At 45.9% G+C, this 20,932-nt stretch overlaps 2 protein-coding genes and 1 long non-coding RNA gene across 6 annotated transcripts; 1 reads left to right on the top strand and 2 right to left on the bottom strand.

The window, feature by feature from the left end:
- Positions 1 to 899: 899 nt before the first annotated feature.
- LOC120701281 lies at positions 900 to 3,629 on the bottom strand. The gene is made up of 2 exons (XR_005686026.1): positions 2,301 to 3,629; positions 900 to 1,172 (listed from the first exon to the last, which is right to left on the bottom strand). It is a non-coding gene; the product is annotated as an uncharacterized LOC120701281 (long non-coding RNA).
- A 12,005-nt stretch (positions 3,630 to 15,634) lies between these two features.
- Positions 15,635 to 18,296, top strand: LOC120698059 (RING-H2 finger protein ATL67-like). Of its 4 annotated transcripts, none has more exons than XM_039981522.1 (3): positions 15,635 to 16,525; positions 16,632 to 16,751; positions 17,695 to 18,296. In XM_039981522.1, the coding sequence occupies exons 1-2, from the start codon at positions 15,918 to 15,920 to the stop codon at positions 16,639 to 16,641; spliced, it is 618 nt and encodes a 205-aa protein (XP_039837456.1). In that variant the 5' UTR covers positions 15,635 to 15,917; the 3' UTR covers positions 16,642 to 16,751; positions 17,695 to 18,296. The 4 variants fall into 4 exon arrangements, with proteins under 4 accessions (XP_039837456.1, XP_039837459.1, XP_039837458.1 ...); XM_039981524.1 differs by having other exon boundaries at positions 15,636 to 16,534; XM_039981525.1 differs by lacking the exon at positions 16,632 to 16,751 and having other exon boundaries at positions 15,635 to 16,534.
- Positions 18,297 to 19,132: 836 nt separating this feature from the next.
- On the bottom strand, positions 19,133 to 20,230 carry LOC120698058. Its single transcript, XM_039981521.1, has one exon. It carries the CDS (start codon positions 20,135 to 20,137, stop codon positions 19,358 to 19,360), a length of 780 nt encoding a protein of 259 aa, XP_039837455.1. The 5' UTR covers positions 20,138 to 20,230; the 3' UTR covers positions 19,133 to 19,357.
- Positions 20,231 to 20,932: the final 702 nt, after the last annotated feature.

The raw sequence follows: 20,932 nt of genomic DNA, 5'->3' as shown, positions 1-20,932 counted from the left end.
AATATATACATATATATATTTATAGAAAAATATAACTAATAATATATATTGGACAAATATGGCCTGTACAAAACAAAAATATCAGCCTATAGCTACTATCGATGTGCAGCCATACTGTAAAAAGATTAGGCAAGAAAAAATATCATTGCTTGGAAAAAGAAGAATGGCAGAAAATAAAGAACATTCAGACGAAGAAAGAGACTCAAAACAAAGATGCCTATCACAAATGTATAACAGTGATACATATATCGATTCAAATTATGGTATGGTATCATTTACACCACAATATATTCAACAACTGAAAGAATCATATAGTGAACGATCATATCTAGGCCTACCAACTTATCAATGCAAGCATTGTGAAGCTGTGTTTTGGTACAATGAATGTAACAAAAAAGAAACCTATCGAAACAAACATCCTACATATACAAATTGCTGTAAAAATGGCAAGATTAAAATACCACCATATAAAGAACCTCCCGCATTTCTGTGGCACTTAGTTAACGACAAGGAAGATGAAACGTCAAAGCATTTCTTGCAAAAAAATAAGACAATATAATAGCCTTTTGCATTCACGTCAATGGGTACAAATATAATCAAAGATATCAACAAAGGTGAAGGACCTTATGTATTTCGTATCAACGGACAAATACATCATCGAATAGGATCATTGCTTCCTGAAAATGGTCAACCACCCCAATATGCCGAGCTATATATTTTTGACACAAAAAATGAAATCGAAAATAGAATAAAGGCGCTACACAGAGAGGACCCTCAAGAAATAGATATAGATCCAAGGATAGTAGAAGAACTAAAAAATATGCTAGATAAATGTAACCCATTAGTAAAAATATTTCGGCATGCCCGTGACTTGCTAGAGCAACACAAAGGCATAGATATAAGCATACGTATTTTAGGTGCTGACAAAAGTGATGCAGTACAATATGAAATGACACACCCCGAGGATTTAGCAATGTTAATAGTTGGTGACCTCACTTTAGAACGACACAAGAGAGGTATTATCATCAGTAGTAGAAGCAAAGGTCTTCAACATATAACTATTTTCCATCCAGCGTACATGGCTTTGCAATATCCATTGTTGTTCCCCTATGGAGAAAGAGGTTTCCAACTTGGCATTCCATATCATGAAAACAAAGCCTCTTGTAATAAGCCTACAAAAAGAAATACGATGACAATGCATGAATATTACAAATACCAAGTACACTATAGACCAAAACAACCTAATCCATTTTTGTGCTACGGCAGACTCTCAAAGCAAGCTATAGTAGACGCTAGGGCAATGGAGGATGAAGATAGGTTGGCATATATTGCAAGAAACCAGGACAAATTAAGGTGTGAATATTTGCAAGGAGTTTTTGACGCCATCGAAAAAGAACTTACTGAGAGCGATCAAATAGGTAAAAAAAAACTTTGCTCCCTTCGAGCCACACAGGTTGCAAACGATATGTCATACAAAATTACCATGATGACATCGCAATTTGCCGTGTATATGGACCTCCTGACCTCTTTGTAACATCACATGCAATCCAAAATGGCAGGAAATAGTTGATACTATAAAACAAGGTGAACAACCCAGTGATAGACCAGATATCATAGTACGAGTGTTCCATATGAAACTACAAGAACTAATAGAAGATATCTGGTCAGGCCAATTATTTGGACCAATTTTGGCCATATTATACTCAATAGAATTCCAAAAAAGAGGGCTGCCCCATGTTCACATCATAATATGGATAGATAAAAAATATCATAATTAACGCAGAAGTAATTAACTCATGGATATCGGCTGAAATTCCTGATCCAAAAGATGATCCTCTTGGATATGTACTCGTATCTGAACATATGCTACATGGACCATGTGGTGATAAAAATAAAAAATGTCCCTGTATGAAAAAGGGAAAGTGCTCAAAATTTTATCCAAAGGACTTTATCGAAGAGACAACTTTTACTGACAATGGATTCACTCTATATCATAGAAGACAAAATAACATCTACATACGAAAAGGAAATCATAATTTAGATAACAGATGGGTTGTCCCACACAATATGAAGCTACTTAAAAAATACCAAGCACATATAAATGTATAATATGTCAACAAAAGCAAACTACTTAAATATCTATGCAAATATGTAAACAAAGGACCAGACCAAGCATCAATCATGTTTGAACGCATATGAAAAGGACAACATGCGGACCCAATGGATCAAACTAACGATCCTAGATTGTCGATACATATGTGAACAAGATGCACTTTGGAGATTATTAGAATATGACATACATTATCATTGGCCACCAGTTGAAAGACTACCGGTATATCTTCCGCTACAAAGCACCATATGTTTACGTGAGGGCACAAAATTAAAATCAATTGCTAAAGATCCAAAATTTCAAAAAACAAAATTAACAGAATAGTTTGAAGCAAATAAGTTGCATGAAGATGCAAGGAAACTTACATATTGCGAATTTCCATAAGAGTGGACATGGGTTGACAAAAATAGAAAATGGACAAAGAGACAACGCAGTTTTAAGATTGGTAGATTATACTATGTGAACCCTATAGAGGGAGAACGTTTTTACCTACGAATGCTACCGATGATAGTTAGAGGAGCTAAGGACTACAAAGATATAAGAACATATAACGGAATAGTATATTCGACATTCAAAGAAGCCTATGCTGCGCGCGGACTACTAAAGGATGATAAAGAATGGTATGATACCTTTAATGAAGCCGCTAATTGGGCAACTGCTGGACAACTGAGATACCTATTTTTCACCATGGTGCTATATTGTAACTTACAAGATGAACAAAAATTTTATGAGCATATCTGGAGAAAAATGACTGATGATATTGAACGACAACTAATAAAAAAATATCATCCAGTTATGTATAACCCAACAGATACCGAGTTACAAGATTTGCTATTAGAAGAGCTTGAAGACATCTTTTCCAAAAACGGAACTTACATGTACAATTATAACCTCCCACACAAATCGGCACAATACATTACAGATACAAACAACAAGTTGATCGAAGAAGAACTTAGTTACAACTATGAAATGCTAGAGAAGGAATCAAACCAATTATACCAACAGTTAAATAATGAGAAAAAAAATGCATTTCATGCTATAATAAAAGCTGTCCTTGCTAAAGAACCTAATATCTTCTTCATCATAGGACATGGCGGTACTGGAAAAACATTTCTATGGAACACTATAATTGCGTATCTAAGAGCCCAAAGAAAAATTGTACTCACCGTAGCTTCTTCAGGAGTTGCATCATTACTACTTCCCAATGGACAAACCGCACATTCAAGATTTCGGATTCCTATCGATTTGGATGAGCTCTCAATTTGCGACATCAAAAGAGGAACAAAGCTTGCCGATCTCATACTTACCACAGACCTTATCATTTGGGATGAAGCTCTGATGACAAATAGACAATGTTTTGAAGCTCTTGATAGATCACTTAGAGATATAGTTTCTGAAAAACAACCAAGATTTCAAGACATACCATTCGGAGGAAAAGTTCTTGTACTAGGAGGGGACCCGAAACAAATCTTGCCGGTAATCGAAAATGCTACGAGAGCACAAATAATTAATGCATCAATATTTCACTCGTATCTATGGAAAGATATAAAGAAACTTTACTTAAATGAAAATATGCGATTAAAAAAATTAGATGCAACGACATCGGAATACAAGGAATTAAATGAATTCAGTGAATGGATTCTAAAAATAGGAAATGGAACTATACAAAATAAATCTTCATGCACTGTGGATGATAATCCAGATTATGACATAGTTGAAATCCCGGATGATCTATTGATAAAGCAAGCTGACAATAAAATCAAAGCTCTTGTAGATTCGACGTTCCCCAATTTCACCTTGAACTACAACAATGCTGAATACCTAAGAGACCGAGCTATCTTATCAACAACCAATGAAATAGTCGATGAAATAAATGACTACATGCTTAGTTTGCTACCTGGGAATGAGATAGAGTATTACAGTGCAGATTCCATGTCTAAATGTATAGATACTTGCAATGATGCTGACATATTATATCCTATTGAATATTTAAATAGTCTCAGCGCAAACAATTTTCCTGCACATATACTTAAATTGAAAATAGGGGTGCCGGTTATGCTACTACGAAATCTTAACCAAAGTGTAGGACTATGCAATGGAACACGATTAATAGTATCAAATCTTGGACACAATGTGATCGAAGCAGTTGTTATAACAGGAACACATATCGGAGAAAAGGTATACATACCTAGAATAAACCTAACTACACAAGGCTGTCGTTGGCCATTCGTTTTAAGCCGTCGACAATTTCCAATAAAAGTATGCTACTCTATGACAATAAATAAAAGCCAAGGACAAACATTATCAAATGTAGGAGTGTATTTAAGGAAACCAGTATTCACGCATGACCAACTATATGTAGCAGTTTCTCAAGTAAAAGAGAGAAAAGGCCTTAAAATATTAATTGAAAATGAAGATGGAACATGTGGAAACAAAACAACAAATATTGTATATAAAGAAATATTCGATGTGCGTTAAACAGATTGCAAAAATGTCTGATTAAAATATTTGATTCCTCTATTATAATCTATATCATTTACATTATTCTATTATTTGCTTGTATTTAACTTTCGGTTATTTACTTGTAGGTTCCATTGCATTGGTTAAGAATGCAGGTACAGGGACAGATCACTCCACTCTCAGAGCTGTGTCCAATAAATGCTCTGTATAATATTCATGTCAGAGTATCAAGAACCTGGGAATACAGAGGCAAGAGTGAACAAAATGATCTGATCCATTTCGACGTGGTGCTCATCGACCAAAAGGTATAAGAGCTTATTCCTTTATCAAATATGCCAACAATAATATACTGACACAAAATGATGAAGATGCACTGTTTTTTGTGAACCTTAGATTAGTTATTTCACTATTTTGTTACATGACAGAAATAAGATTAATATATTTTCATTTTTATTGGGTTACAAATAGATGGCAGCATATCTACTCATTCTATGCTTGCATAGTCCTCTGAGACAGCCAATTCACTACTTCTACGAGCATATGCATTGGGTCACAGTTTTAGATAACTATAAAATTATTTGTTACGCAACCAGTTCAGTACTTGTAGGAGCATTTGCTGCAGTATAGCAGGATAACCACCCATTATCCATGGTCTTCAGTCAGTGTACAACCTCAGCAGCTTGTTGACATAGCCATTTTCCAAACAGGTCTGCTACTACTTTCATATTTATGCATATGCTAAGTAGTCTTTCAGCTTTACTATCTCTATTGTTTTAAATTATATTTTCGATTAAGTATATATTGTGCTTAATGATAGGGCCCCTATTGGTTGCTGCGCTCCAACAAAGGCACAGCATAGCCACTCCAAGTACCATGATGACAGCTGCAGTTTTAATTTAATGTTGACAATTTTCTTCCAATGTTTAAAACTGTAGGGTTATGCAATGTACTGTGAGGTGCCAAAAGACATACTCGCCTAATTCAAGGAGCACCTACAGGAAGGAAAAATTATTTATATCTCCAAGCCAATTGTTGAAAAAGCTAAGCCTGGCTACAGAGTGGTAGATGCCCCTTACATGCTAAAGTTCAGCAAGCGAACACAAATCTTGGAAGCCAATGATGACCCAGCTTTTCCCAAGTATGTGTTTTCATTAACTCCAATTGAACAGCTACCACAATATGCCAAAAGGACAGATTGTTTCCTAGGTAATAATACTTATTCTGAAAATTCATACCAAATATTTGAATATCCTAATATAGATTGTGTATAATTTCCTAAACTGTCCATACAGATGTGCTTGGGAAAATTACAGCCGTCTCAAACGCAGCCATTGTGCGCAACACATCTGGAGATCTCATGATGCGTAGAATCATAAAACTCCAAGATCATAAGTATGATTTCAAACTACTAAGTTTACTCATTTTTCAGATGCTGGTTTTATTCTTAACTGTTACATTAATACTCAGATTATCTAATCAATATGCAGGGGGATCACAATTGACTTATCATTATCAGGACAAAGGGCTCTCGAATTCAATGCAGAGGCTGTATTTGATGTTGGTGAACCATCACGTAATTGCAATCTTTGTGGGCACTTTAATGAAGGTGTATAAAGAAAACGATCAATTTCTCAGTGGAACATCAACTTGTCGTTGGTACATAAATGAAAATGAAATGCCAGCAATAAGGACATTTCAGAGAGGGTATAATTTCAATCTTCTTTCTTTGATACAGCCGACAATTCTTAAACTATATGCTTATGGTAAATATATTATATTATGCTAACAGCTTGCCCTACGGAGTGACGCTAATTCAAAAGCTAGAACTCTAGAGCGAAGACTACATGGAACAAGGTGTCGAAGAAAAAACTTTGTTCGATCCCAAAGAAGTTGATCCTTATACAGAAAAGGTGCAAACCACATCCTTACATTATTAACAGTTACCCATATGTGTATTACATGCTGCTTAGCTCACTACTTCACTACTGTCCTAATTATGCAAAACCAGGACAATAGATTCCAGTGCACAGTTACACTACTTTCTCTAGCAGACAAGCAATAGTGGTGCTACAGAGCTTGTAAAGTTTGCAACTCAAAAATGGTAGCAGGTCATGATGGGTATGAATGTACAAAGGCAACTGGTTGCTCCTGCAAACAATTTGACTGGAAGTAAGAAAAGCTCATGAAACATCTTTTTTTTGTTGTTGTGTGCCCTGTTGCAATTATGGTGCTAATTTATCTCGTATTTAATCAACTTTAATACTAAGTATGAGTTTGATTAGACAAGCCAATGGCAGGTAATTATTACACATTCCATTGTTTAAATATATACTATTAATGATACAATGAAAAAAATGCTTTTCTAATTTACATAATTTTCCTGATTACCACCATCTATTTAAAGCATTGTGGCAGCCTAGCTCCTGTCAGCAGCGGCTCCAAGCTCATTAAAATGTACTCTAAACATATGTCCCACTGATCTAAAACTGCTAACATTGGTACAATAATTATGGTAATCTGACACATACCTGCCTACCAACAGTTTAAAATAAATAGAGCAATTTTCAATCTGTAACCTCAATGCCACCATGTCTGGGTCTACTTTTTGCTGCCTATACCCATGATCCTTTAGCACATTTCCAACCGTTGTATTGTTTCTGTTGGTAGCACACTGAATCTGAATTTTAGATTCTATACTATGCAATTTTTTTAGCTCATGTAATATTCACCCCGTTCGGCTGGTGGAGGCTGCTCCAGCCCTACAGTGTTTCCTTCTCACACAACTCCAGCTCCAGCCTCCAGCCACCAGCCAGGTAATAGTATTTTCCTCTCACACAACTCCAGCTCCAGCCTCCAGCTCCAGCCTACCGAACGGGGTGATTATGCAAATTATATTTTCACTATATTTTCTACATGTCTCAGGTACAAGATCTGTTTCATAGGAGCAGACGACACCTATAGCCTTGAGTTTATGTTCTTTGAGAAAAAAGGCATAGAACTCATTGGGAAAAGTGCAGAAACTCTAAGGAAACAGTAAGAACCAACTTCCAGCTCACCTGACATAGCGCAATGGATAAATCATAAATTCACCTTCATAGTAAAAGTTCTATACAAAAAAAGCGCCTGAAGTTTGGATCCTTCTTTTGAGGTTGTTATGATCAAAGAAAGACATGGAAAGCAAGCAACACTACCAAGCATTGCGAACATTGAATTTGTGTCATCAAACATGGACACATCAGATCTACCACCACTGGTAACAATAACATCATCCAAAAAGATAGATCAGGTAAATTTAAATAATTATATTCCTTATGCTAAAATTTGTTGCTTGAGGTTATAATCTGTCGGTACCCCAGGACTGGGGTACCACCTCTTGCTGTGTCCAGGTAAGGATCTTGTAGTTATCCCTAACTACATCCAGACAGCCGGACCCCTGCGGTCCGGAGTCCTGTTCTCCCAGCAGTGGCCCGGACCGTTTCACAGCTGGGAGGGGTCCGGAGACACCACGTGTCCCGGAAGAGGCAGGAACTCGTGCGCAAGCAGCCGGGGCTCCGGACCTCCCAAGGAGACCGGACCCCCGCAGGGTCCCGGACCCCTCATGGGGTCCCGGACCCCTCATTGGGTCCCGGACCCCCTGTATAATAACCGGACCCCTCACTAAGGGAAGAGATCGGCGCCCCGCGTCGGGGTGGTCCGGAGCCGCCACGTGTCTACAAGACATGGCCGTTTGGGTTTCCTTGCTAACGTTCACCCACCATTGCATTTATTGCAGTAGGTGAACGTCTGCATTGATATGACAGAAGCTGAGGCGTCTCATTGACCAGGGGACACTATTGATCGCGTATTACCAAGGCAGTGGAGCCGCTGGCGCCGCCCATACCGCATCTGCCAGCCTGCCGTGGCAGATGGATACGACGGCTCGGCTCCGCCCATTATGACGCTACATAATAGCCTCAGCAGGCCACGCCGCAAGCTACGCTACTCCAACGGGCGCCTAGCTGACGGGACAAGAAAAGACCCCCCTGATTCACAAGAGCAGCAGGGTGCATATCGGAGGAAAGATTCGCTACCACTGTAGCCACAATCACGTTGGGCCCACCTGTCGGGGCATCAACGTTCTATGTATCCGCTCCCCCTTGATCTATAAAAGGAGGGGGCGCCGCTAGAAAACCTCAGGCTGGGCAAGAGCCAAGGCCAGCAGAGGATAGGTTCATACACACCACCAAGAACAATACATCTCACAGTGGACGTAGGGTATTACGCTTCGGCGGCCCGAACCACTCTAAATCGTGTGTTCTTGAGTCCCTTTCACAGCGTAGATCCAGTCCCATCGCCTAGTACTTCCCCGAGTACTCCTTCACTGGGAATAGGCGGGTGCGTTCCGCCACCCGGCTGTGGGTACCCCTAGAACCCCACAACATTTTGGCGTCGTCCGTGGGGAAGTCAGGCGCAGGTTGGATCTTTAGGCCTCTGGGCTGTGTTCTTCCTCTGCAACGACGAACCTGAAGATGAAGGAAGGCAGGGCCACACTCTCTCCACCTGTCTTGGCACCGGCACGACAACGCCCTCGGTGCGGCGGCGCACGACAGCGACGCCTGCTGTGCGTCGCCACCGCGACACCTCGGAGCCGGCGTAGCGGCGCACAACGGAGGCGCCGCTGCCCCTACGTCGACTCAAGGTTTTCTCTCAAGCAACGGCCACACCTCCTCTGCGGTGGCATGGCGTCGGCTCAAGGCTTCCTCTCAACATGGAGCCTGGAGCCGACGGCCATCCCGGAGGAAGTGGACCGTGTCGTCCTACCGACTCCAGCACCGGAGATCCACCGTAGCGTTGCTCGGTGCTGCTGCAGACAGGACCCCGCCTCCTCGCGCGGGGGCCCCTGGCGCTAGCACCAAGGACAAGCCGGCGAACGACCGCACTTCTCCACGCGTCGCACTGGTCCATCTGCTGCGCAAGCGCTCTGGTTTCCATCGGCAACGACGACGGCAGGGGGAGGGGGCCTCTTCCATTCAAAGCCAAAGAATTTGTCTCATGCCATGTAAGCATGTGACAGCTCTTAGGCAAGGAGGGGTCCCCCGAGCTCCCGAGGTGATGCTGGATGATGCGGTTCAAGCACATCCAGGGCGCCTTCACGCGCTGTATAGCATGCAGCCGTAGGTTACTCCTAAGAAAGGAATGATAGATTTTCTCCTTTGTAATAGCGTGGCGTCTACGTGTGTGTCCAGAGCGGTCAAGGTCCGACCTTGTAAATCCGACCTGTGGCCCTATCACACAAACAGGCAAAAGTGGTCCGGAGCGGTGGAGGTCCAACCTCGTAATCCCGACCTCCGATGTATACCGTGACAACCACAATAATAAAAGAGATTTTCTTTCTCAGTTTTACCTAGGCTCCACCCTGATTACATTTATTCGCCTGGTTTAACCATTCTTTCCTCTTGAACGGAGTTTCCCTTGTTGCTAACAATTCAAGTTAAGTTGCTGGCTTGTGGTCAGGTGAAGACACCCCTTCTAGCTGGAAGGCAGTCCGGACCCCTAAGGACCTGCTCTGGAGAAGTGGTATTTGTATCCTGGGGTAGAGAAGCTCCGCGTGGCTTAGCCTGGTAATGTACCCTAAGTTTACATACTTCACTACCCTGTTACAAGTACTCTAGTATCCAGGACTGCTGTCTTTAGAGGTCCCGGGCTCTCTTCTAGTATAAGGCTTGGTTTCTTGCACCTTACTGTGAGGTCCGGTAACATACTTCATCGGATTGTCAGCAACGGTCGCTCCAAGTCCACTCCGGTGGCCCGCTCCGGCGGAGACCGCTCGCCACGGTCGCTCCAAGTCCACTCCGGTGGCCCGCTCCGGCGGAGACCGCTCGCCACGGTCGTTCCAAGTCCACTCCGGTGGCCCGCTCCGGCGGAGACCGCTCGCCACGGTCGTTCCAAGTCCACTCCGGTGGCCCGCTCCGGCGGAGACCGCTCGCCACGGTCGCTCCAAGTCCACTCCGGTGGCCCGCTCCGGCGGAGACCGCTCGCCACGGTCGCTCCAAGTCCACTCCGGTGGCCCGCTCCGGCGGAGACCGCTCGCCACGGTCGCTCCAAGTCCACTCCGGAGGCCCGCTCCGGCGGAGACCGCTCGCCACGGTCGTTCCAAGTCCACTCCGGTGGCCCGCTCCGGCGGAGACCGCTCGCCACGGTCGCTCCAAGTCCACTCCGGTGGCCCGCTCCGGCGGAGACCGCTCGCCACGGTCGCTCCAAGTCCACTCCGGTGGCCCGCTCCGGCGGAGACCGCTCGCCACGGTCGTTCCAAGTCCACTCCGGTGGCCCGCTCCGGCGGAGACCGCTCGCCACGGTCGTTCCAAGTCCACTCCGGTGGCCCGCTCCGGCGGAGACCGCTCGCCACGGTCGCTCCAAGTCCACTCCGGTGGCCCGCTCCGGCGGAGACCGCTCGCCACGGTCGCTCCAAGTCCACTCCGGTGGCCCGCTCCGGCGGAGACCGCTCGCCACGGTCGCTCCAAGTCCACTCCGGTGGCCCGCTCCGGCGGAGACCGCTCGCCACGGTCGCTCCAAGTCCACTCCGGTGGCCCGCTCCGGCGGAGACCGCTCGCCACGGTCGAACAAAAGCCGGGTCCGGGAAGTGGTGCTTGCTCCCGGAGCGAACCGAAGTCTGTGTAGCCGCTTAGCTTGGTTCCGTACCCTAAGCCTACACCTTCGTCGCCCTATGGAGAGCACTCTAGTACCTAAATCTGGCAACAGGCTTACCGGCCTCAGGGGTTCGGGGTGCCGCTCTCTCCATGAGCACACCAACGCAATCAACTTGCGTAGGAACACATCACGATGGTGGCCCCACCTGCGGGTTCGTACCTCACCTGAGGTGGGCCCAGGGGCCACTGTCGGTACCCCAGGACTGGGGTACCCCCTCTTGCTGTGTCCAGGCAAGGATCTTGTAGTTATCCCTAACTACATCCAGACAGCCGGACCCATGCGGTCCGGAGTCCTGTTCTCCCAGCAGTGGCCCGGACCGTTTCACAGCTGGGAGGGGTCCGGAGACACCACGTGTCCCGGAAGAGGCAGGAACTCGTGCGCAAGCAGCCGGGGCTCCGGACCTCCCAAGGAGACCGGATCCCCGCAGGGTCCCGGACCCCTCATGGGGTCCCGGACCCCTCATTGGGTCCCGGACCCCCTGTATAATAACCGGACCCCTCACTAAGGGAAGAGATCGGCGCCCCGCGTCGGGGTGGTCCGGAGCCGCCACGTGTCTACAAGACATGGTCGTTTGGGTTTCCTTGCTAACGTTCACCCACCATTGCATTTATTGCAGTAGGTGAACGTCTGCATTGATATGACAGAAGCTGAGGCGTCTCATTGACCAGGGGACACTATTGATCGCGTATTACCAAGGCAGTGGAGCCGCTGGCGCCGCCCATACCGCATCTGCCAGCCTGCCGTGGCAGATGGATACGACGGCTCGGCTCCGCCCATTATGACGCTACATAATAGCCTCAGCAGGCCACGCCGCAAGCTACGCTACTCCAACGGGCGCCTAGCTGACGGGACAAGAAAAGACCCCCCTGAGTCACAAGAGCAGCAGGGTGCATATCGGAGGAAAGATTCGCTACCACTGTAGCCACAGTCACGTTGGGCCCACCTGTCGGGGCATCAACGTTCTATGTATCCGCTCCCCCTTGATCTATAAAAGGAGGGGGCGCCGCTAGAAAACCTCAGGCTGGGCAAGAGCCAAGGCCAGCAGAGGATAGGTTCATACACACCACCAAGAACAATACATCTCACAGTGGACGTAGGGTATTACGCTTCGGCGGCCCGAACCACTCTAAATCGTGTGTTCTTGAGTCCCTTTCACAGCGTAGATCCAGTCCCATCGCCTAGTACTTCCCCGAGTACTCCTTCACTGGGAATAGGCGGGTGCGTTCCGCCACCCGGCTGTGGGTACCCCTAGAACCCCACAACATAATCACTTACAAAAAATTTCAGGCTTCATCTTCAGCAACTCCTCACTTCATAGATGTCAATGCTATGGACATAGACGATCAATCTGAGTAAGTAAATGCACACTCTTGCATATCCACATATTCTATTTACATGATTTTAACTTTTACCTTTTAACTACAGCACTTGGGACAAAAGCCATTATTACCAACAGGTAACTATTTATTATTCCATGGGTTACTATGCTATGTTATTACACCTTTGAGAATTTTTATAAAATCAAAATGGTTCCATCAATGTCATCATACTATGTTGCTAGGGCAGTTGAGATGATGAACACGATGAAAAACAGGCCGCCAAAAGGCAAAAATTTACCTAACCGTTAATGGTAAATTGCAGTAACAATAATCTACTATTTCCCTTCAACTGTATGTGTACTAATTACTTTTTTCCATATTAATCAGACATCAAGCAACGAAGAAGTGAAGGGGATGGAAACACATTTTGATGTATAGGAAGCAAAACAATCGGCATCAGAAGATTTGGTTTACTCCTATCCAGTTAGCTTTTGTGAACTACAAATGCAAACAACACTGGAGAATGATATTTTGCTCTTCACAAGCTGATAATATGACCCTTGTATTTTGCTACTGTGGTACGCAAGTCTTTGGTAAGACCATGCTGTTCGTGCAATGGCAAACACCAATCTTTTGGCCCCTATGTGTTTTCAGGATCTTTATAAAATCATGTAACATCTACAATTCTAGTAGTTCAATGCAAGTATGGTGCTCGCTCATCGGTACATTTGTTTTTTACAAATTTAAAATCACAGGAACACAGTCCGGTCACCAGATTGAAATTTTGCATACATTTTCATCTATCCAGCTACCATAGCTACATATTCAGTGCATGCATTCGCTATTCTGAGTATCTAAAATATATACAAATATGTGGCAAAACAAAAGGTAGACAATGGCTTCAGCGCGGCAATGCCGCGTGTTGTTTCTAGTTTCAAGGATACAAAGTTTCAAAGTGGTTGCAACCAAATCAATTTTATTGTTGAGCTTTCTAATTGAATCAAATTCATAGTCCTTTTGGATCAGTACAACCAAATCCAAAAAAGCAAGCGCAGGCATTTCTGCTGCTCCCTCTCGCCATTGTTGGGAGAGATGTGGCAGTGCCGTTGCTCCACTCCATCTCTCCTCTCTAGCCCGTTCTACTGCTTTTGATCCAATTCTGATTCTCTGAACATTGCTCCCCTTTTGTGGCACCAACTACAGATCGAATCGATTCTGCAGATCACGGCAGTTGCATTGATGCAAGGAGGCACAAATGGGCAGCAGGAGGAGCGCGGAGCTACGGGAGAGCAGCCCAACGAGGCTCGAAAGCGCATCTGGCCTGCCCATGCTAGAGGACAACGTTGCCGCTGCATACACTCGAGCTCGACGTGCGGAGGCGGAGGAGATGCAATGCACGACGAGGAGATGCAGCCCGCAAGGAGGACAACCGTCTCTTCACAATTCAACTTGATTTTTATATCATTTTTATCTCAAAAATTATATAAAATTAGAGTCTGTCTTTTTTAGAGCTCGAAACTTAGATTATTAAATTTTAAGAATCTTTACCACCCCTAGATAGCAGTGCTTTTCCCTGTGCTCAAAAAATGAATAATTGTAATATTTTCCTTCCTTCTACGTTGTATGCTCACATGAGAACCCTACACTGACATTAAAAGTCATATTCATGTCACTCGAATCTCTCTCGATTTGCATATTGCGCACCATTAAAGATTTGTTTGTCATCTTTCAATAGCACCACTGTCAGATGCCCGACTACCACACTAACATAATCTGGCCCCGCAACCTTCTCCTCCCCCTATTCCTACACCAATATTAAAACTCCTCATTCGCCTCCCCATCATTCCCCGCCTGCCTCTGTACCAATATCTCCCGGTGGACAAATATCATGTTGATGATGAGGATCCCCGTTCCTCCTCCTCCTCCTCCTCCTCCTCCTCCTGTATCTCTAGACCAAGATTGGAATCAAAGGGATTGTGGAGAAAGAGCGGGCATGAGTTGGGAGCTTGAGGATAATCGAAGGAGCACGTCTAGAGAAGCACAAGCAACTGTGGCGGCTGCCGGTAAGGAAATCAGTTTCTCCTTTTTTTTCCCTTTCTTCCTATCTCTCTATATCTAGATCTGGATCTAAGATACTAGGGAAGAGAGGTAGAAACAATGACGGCAGCTACAAGTAAGGACAACACTTCCTCTTCCTTCATTTTGTTTTGCCTTTTCATTTTCCTAAAAAAAACATTCGATCAATTTTCAGTGCACTTTCCTGTTAGTTTGGAGAAAATATATTTTTGGATTTTGTAAGACAATAATTATATAAAGTGAATTGGTGGAAATGATGGGCTTAGGGTGCAAAAGTGTATGCCATCTACGGAGGGAAAAAAAAAAGGAAAGGAAGGAGTGGACATATATAACAAGACCAATTTCTCTCCACAAAAAAAAAGTGTTCGAAGCCGTTCATTGTTTTACCTCCTGTTAGCTTTGTTCTTCTTTTGTATGGATCACTCTGGATTCTAGAATTCAGCTTTCAAACATTTCAGATTTATCACAACTTCTACAATCTAGACGTGCTATGCATTATATAATCCTAAAATCTAAGCAAATCTAGATTCTTGCTGATTCTAATATTAAGAGGGATCCCAACATGACCCCTGTACTCAACCTGTGAAACAAGCCTCGTTCCATGGACCAAAGTCAAGGGCTCTAGTATGCCTCTATACGGGGAGTCGTGGTTGCTGTCTTCCTGTCGTGCCCGGCTCTTCGCCTCTGCCTGTACTGTTCGATCACACAACACCAAAAGTCAACACTGCCGCAGCAGCCAGCAGGGCCTACGCCTTCCCCACGCCCGTTTCCACTGCCGCCGCTCGGTTGCTTGCAGCCCACCATCCGCACGGCCGGGGCCGCCGGCCCGCAGCAGCCCGTGCGCCGGCTGCTGGAGTCGTCGCGTCGTCAGCGCGGCCCAACGCGCTCCGTCCGCGTGGCGGCAGCGGAGACAGAGCAGAGCAGAGAGAAAAAAAAAACTCACGCGTTCCCCGCCATTTCCCACTCGGCCACTCTCTCCGGTCTCCACACCCCGCCTAGCCGCGGCGGAAAACCAGAGTCCAGAGCAGAGGAGGGAGAGGGAACGCTGCACCCGCCCAGCCCCTCCGCCATTACTCCGATTCCCCTTCCCGGCTTCTCCTCCTTCCCCGGCAATTAATGCCGCCAACAACCAGATCCAGCCCCCGGAAACCTAAGCCGCGCAAACAAATACCCTCTTCCCATTCTGCCCCTCCCCCGCGCATCATGCCATTCCGCCCCACGATCGCGCCGCCGCCGCCGCTGACGACGAGGGGGAGCGGAGAGCCATGTCCTTCCTCGACCCGCTCGCGTCGCTCGGGCTCGGGTACGCCATCGCCATCGCGCTCGGCTTCCTCGTGCTCCTCGCCTCGGTGCTGCTCGCCTCCTACTTCTGCCTCCGCCGCGGGGCCCGCGAGGGGTTCGGCGCCGGCGCGGGGGGCTCCGCGCGCCACGCCGTGTCCTCCGCCTCCAGCTCCTCCAGCTCCGGCCACATCTCCATCACCGTGCCCCGCGTCGTCTTCGTGGCCGAGGACTACGACTCCCCAGGCTCCTCCTCCCGCGGCGCCGCGGCCGCGGCCTCGCCCGTCGGCCTCGACCCGGCAGTCATAGCGACGTACCCGACGGTGCCCTTCTCCAGGGCCGCGCTGGGGGCGGACGCCGAGGCCGCCTGCTCCATCTGCCTCTGCGAGTACCGCGACGGCGAGATGCTGCGGGTCATGCCCGAGTGCAAGCACAGGTTCCACCTCACGTGCCTCGACGCGTGGCTGCGCCGGAGCGCGTCGTGCCCCGTCTGCCGCTCCTCGCCTATCCCCACCCCCGTCTCCACCCCGCTCTCCACCCCGCTGTCGGAGCTCGTCCCGCTGTCGCAATACGCTGCTGACCGTCGCCGGAGCAGGTGATGGAGGTTGTCACTTCGCATTCTTCGTCCATTTCGTATTAATCCCGCTATTGCTGCCTGTCAACGCTGAGAAGCCGATCTGGTTGTTCGTTTCTCTGGACAGGTTTGGGTGATTCACTGGTGATGCTTAGCATATTTCAACTGTTGGATTAGAGAGCTGCCATAACTTATAGAAAGTTTTGCTTGGTAGCAGTGAATTGTTGGACCAAGGAAGACAAGCAGTGTACATACATTGTTCTTGCGTTCTAAATTTTAATATATAGCTTCTATCTAGTGAGGTACCTGTGGTCCTATAGAGTTGTATGTGCAATATCAGTCTCTGAATTATCTTTATTCCATTTATATAAATTATATTGCAGTGTACATTCTTGGATGTGGGCTTTATTGTTTTGGTAGCAAGAATGTGAAAGAACCTGCTGCTTAGTTCTCACAAAATGTGGGAGTACAGCTGTGCAAGCAAAAGCTTCTAGCATCTAAATGGAAATTCTATATTGTAAAATTCTTAGTCATTGAGCTATTTCTGGGTCTTGAGATACTTCTGACACCCTGCCTGTCTGATAATTTGGAGCACTGGATTTTGCAGTCACAACTGAATTAATGTTCAACAAGGTCATTAGATTTTGAGGAAGCTAATCACATTTGAGATGATCCTTTTGTGCAGATTCCTCCTTAAACTTCCATCTGTAACTATGTCCTTGACCCCCTTCTATTTGAATCATACCATTATATCTGTTATGGAAACTGTCTTTCTATTTCAATTTGTCCATCCTGTTGACTAGCCTGAATTTTCAAACACTATCCTTGGTAGGTTCAAATACTCATGTTTTCTCTCTGGTTCTTAAATCTCTGGCTGAACAATTTCATTTTTGTACATGAATGTTGCTCCTTTCTCTTGTCTTTTGGTTTCTGGGATATTAGTAAACCAACTGTAACTAGTTGACATCATGACACGTTAAATGCATACCTTATACCAAATTTGGGGTTCTTTTATAAAAGGCAAGATGTTGCTAGTTGCAGACTTGGACAATTGCCAAATGAATAATGAACCTAGTATTGTACTGTAGTACAATGATCAGTTGGTGTTCTTCATTTGCCATGTCACCATTCAACAATGTAGAGTCATGGTGACGCTCTCATTCCTTTTGTTTCTTTCTTTACTTTTTCAGGGATGGCGGGCCCATATATACCAAGTTGCTTCTCTATAAATACTATGCGTGGGGTTAATTATTACGTGAAGTTAGCACATTTTCATGCCATTTCAAGTTAATTCCGTGTGATGTGATCATGTGGGATTGAGCACCAATGAATCAAATAAATTGCTGACGGGATACCCCTGTATCTACTATTCTACTATGTATATTGTGTTCTGTTTGAACCAGCAACTTTCTGCAGGGAAAAGGCTGTCTTTGAAGTAACAAGTATGTTTTGGCTACGTGAAGTTAGCACATTTTCATGCCATTTCAAGTTAATTCTGTGTGATGTGATCATGTGTGATTGAGCACCAATGAATCATACCAAAGAAATTGCTGACGTGATACCCTGTATCTACTATTCTACTATGTATATTGTGTTCTGTTTAAACCAGCAACTTTCTGCAGGGAAAAGGCTTTCTTTGAAGTAACAAGTATGTTTTGTCAGAACTTTCTGTATTGTATTCCTGTGTTTTGTGTGATCTGCTGAACCCATGCCCGAGGGTATGTATGATACTGTGAAACAATGTATTGTTTTGGTCCTAGTGCAGTGCAAATAGATTAGTTATTATGGCTTATTGTGCTTCTTTGCACTTTTCTGATGGTGACAGGTACATGATTGAAGGAATGCTGTTCTAATTTCTAAAGTTTGGTAATTATTATTGTTTGACATCTGTGTTTATGTGCTGAACTATTGTATCGAAGTACTACTATCCCAGAATAAGTGCAATTTTGGCCGCGCACCGGATAAAGTAGATTGATGTTTATAATTATCAATTCAACTTTTCTGTCACATTAGCTTTAGTTGATACCCCCCTGTGTCACTTCTGTAATTGTGCAAATATTTTGTTTGAAATATCCCCATTAATCAACCTTTGTCTGAGTATTTAACCTCTTATCATTTTTTGTGATCAGTTTGTTTAGGCAAGTCTCTACATATATTCTGTATTTTTTAACATTTACATTTCTACAGGTTTAAGAATGAATTATTCTTTTTACCTTCTGTGTCATTTCTACAGTAGATTAAACCACTTTGTTTGTATAGTTGGCAGTTGTTATGAGTTCATGTGCTACTATCAATTGCTGTCCTTTAATTTCTTCCTCTGCCTATGTTTTTATTATATTTTGGTCTACCTGAAACTGAAACTGGGGTTTTCAGCTTTCAGCTTGACTGCGTGAGGATGCCTCTTCTGTGCCGCCATTGCTGTAGACCAGCAATTTAAATTGACACGGGGCACAAGCTACAGATAATGGGTTTACATGAGCAGACTGTTTCTGAATGATACAGTATCCTGTATCATGGAGTCATCTGTCCCTTATCTGACAAATGCATGTCAGTAACAGATCATGTGCATTCCCATCAAAATTTATAGGGTTCATGTCACAAAAAAATATAGGATTCAGAAAGAACGAGGGACTCAAATAGTAAAATATGCAGCAATTTAAGCATGAAAACATAACATACATGGTATTTATACAACCTAAATAACAGTGTAGAACTGATCTATAAACGCTTTGTTCGGCTGGCTGGGGCCACTGCTGCCGGTTGCCAGCAAAATAGAGCGAAAATGAAAAGGAGTAAGACCACTATAAGGAAGAAAATAGACATTAAAAGCATACTCGCAGTTCGCTAATCGACTCACATGGACACATCTGCAATACAATCCACGCCCTTGCTCTGCATGGTGGAGGGGACCCCTGACTGGATCGCCGCGGCCGCGCCCCCGACCTCGATGACGATGGTGCAGTTGAGCTTGATCCCGATGTGCTTCTTGATGATCCCCAATATACTGACCCTCCCGTTCATCTCCGTGTGGGTGGTGATGTCGTACTCCTGGCCGAAGATGAGGCCCGTGGTGTTCATGGCGCTGGCGAGGCGGTCGGCGAGGAGGTCGACGGTCACGTTCGTCCTCAGCGTCCGGTCGGCGCCGACTTTGCCGGCGGGCACGTACGCCACGCTGATCGTCTGCCCCTTGTAGTAGACGTCCGTCGCGGAGCGCGAGAACCGGAACGCCGCAGCGTTGGGGTTCTTGATGGAGACGTCGGCGGTGATGGTGGCGTTGGTGGCGACGGGGCTCGTGACCCCCGTCCCGGACCCCGAGCTGATGGCCGTGAGCCAGACGTTGTTCATGGTTATGCGCGGGTCCTTGACCTTGAAGACGGTGAGCGCGAGCACCAGGATGATGATGCCGACGACCACCGTGGTGGTGACGCAGCAGCCGCCGCAGCACAGCAGGCACCGGCGCCGCTTCCGGAGGTACGACACGGAGCGCCACCCGGTCGCCGTCTGCGCCGCCTCCTCCTCCTCCGCGTCCCCGGCCGCCGGGTACACCGTCGGGGAGGCGAGCGCGAGGGGCCTCGCCGGGTCGCTCTTGTCCTCCTCCGCCGCCGCGCTCCTCGACGCCCCGGCGGTCGCCATGGCGGACCGGAGGAGAGAGGGCCACGCGCTGTGTGATTCGGCGCTGCTCTGCTCTGCTCTGCTCTGCTCTGTTTGGTGCACGGTCTTGTGAAGAGTTGGTTCTTGGTTGGTTCACGCCACGGCCGGTCTTGGTCTTATACTTGGTGTCCCAGCCTCCAGGGAAGCCACTGTCAAGTGTCAATACCGCGGGGTGGTCTTCTCTCTTGTGCCGGGGTTGACCCGCTTGACTTAGCCCGAGTGGAGTTGCCGGTAAAAAAAAAAAAGGTTGTCCTGTTCATGCATCTGATCATTTCTGCTCGGCAATCTTGGTACCGGATTGAAAACATACACGAGTCACACGATGGTCGTTACATGTGCCGGTATTAAATCCTGATCGGTCCGCGTGCAAGGAAAAATCCCGGTTTCCGATCTAGAAGCTTGAAATATTCGGCTCCATGACTTCATCTGGTGCCGCTTCTTCAAAAAAAAAATCATTCGGTCTACGACTCTCCGCCACATGCACCCCCCACCCATATTTTGAAGTTCCCCGGCGGCTGCCCAGCTTTCTTCTAGATTCCGACGGTTTCTGGGGCTGCGTCGAAATCAGGAGTACGAGCCGAGAGGTGGACGACAAATACAGGTGCCGAGGCAGCGGATTGCCAGGCAAGAGCGCGAGAGGTTAGCCGTGGAAGCGGAGCGGAGGCAGGTCACGAGCACGCTGTCCGTTTCGATGGGGTTTGGTCAATTCAAATTGGCAGTCAGTAGGTAAGGGTTTGACATTCAACGCTTCATTTCGGGTGCTCTGAAAAGCGGGAG

This window comes from Panicum virgatum, chromosome 3K, assembly GCF_016808335.1.
Source record: "Panicum virgatum strain AP13 chromosome 3K, P.virgatum_v5, whole genome shotgun sequence".
Taxonomy (NCBI): domain Eukaryota; kingdom Viridiplantae; phylum Streptophyta; class Magnoliopsida; order Poales; family Poaceae; genus Panicum; species Panicum virgatum.
The sequence above is the reverse complement of the archived record's forward strand: the minus strand, read 5'-3'. Positions and strand labels throughout refer to the sequence as shown.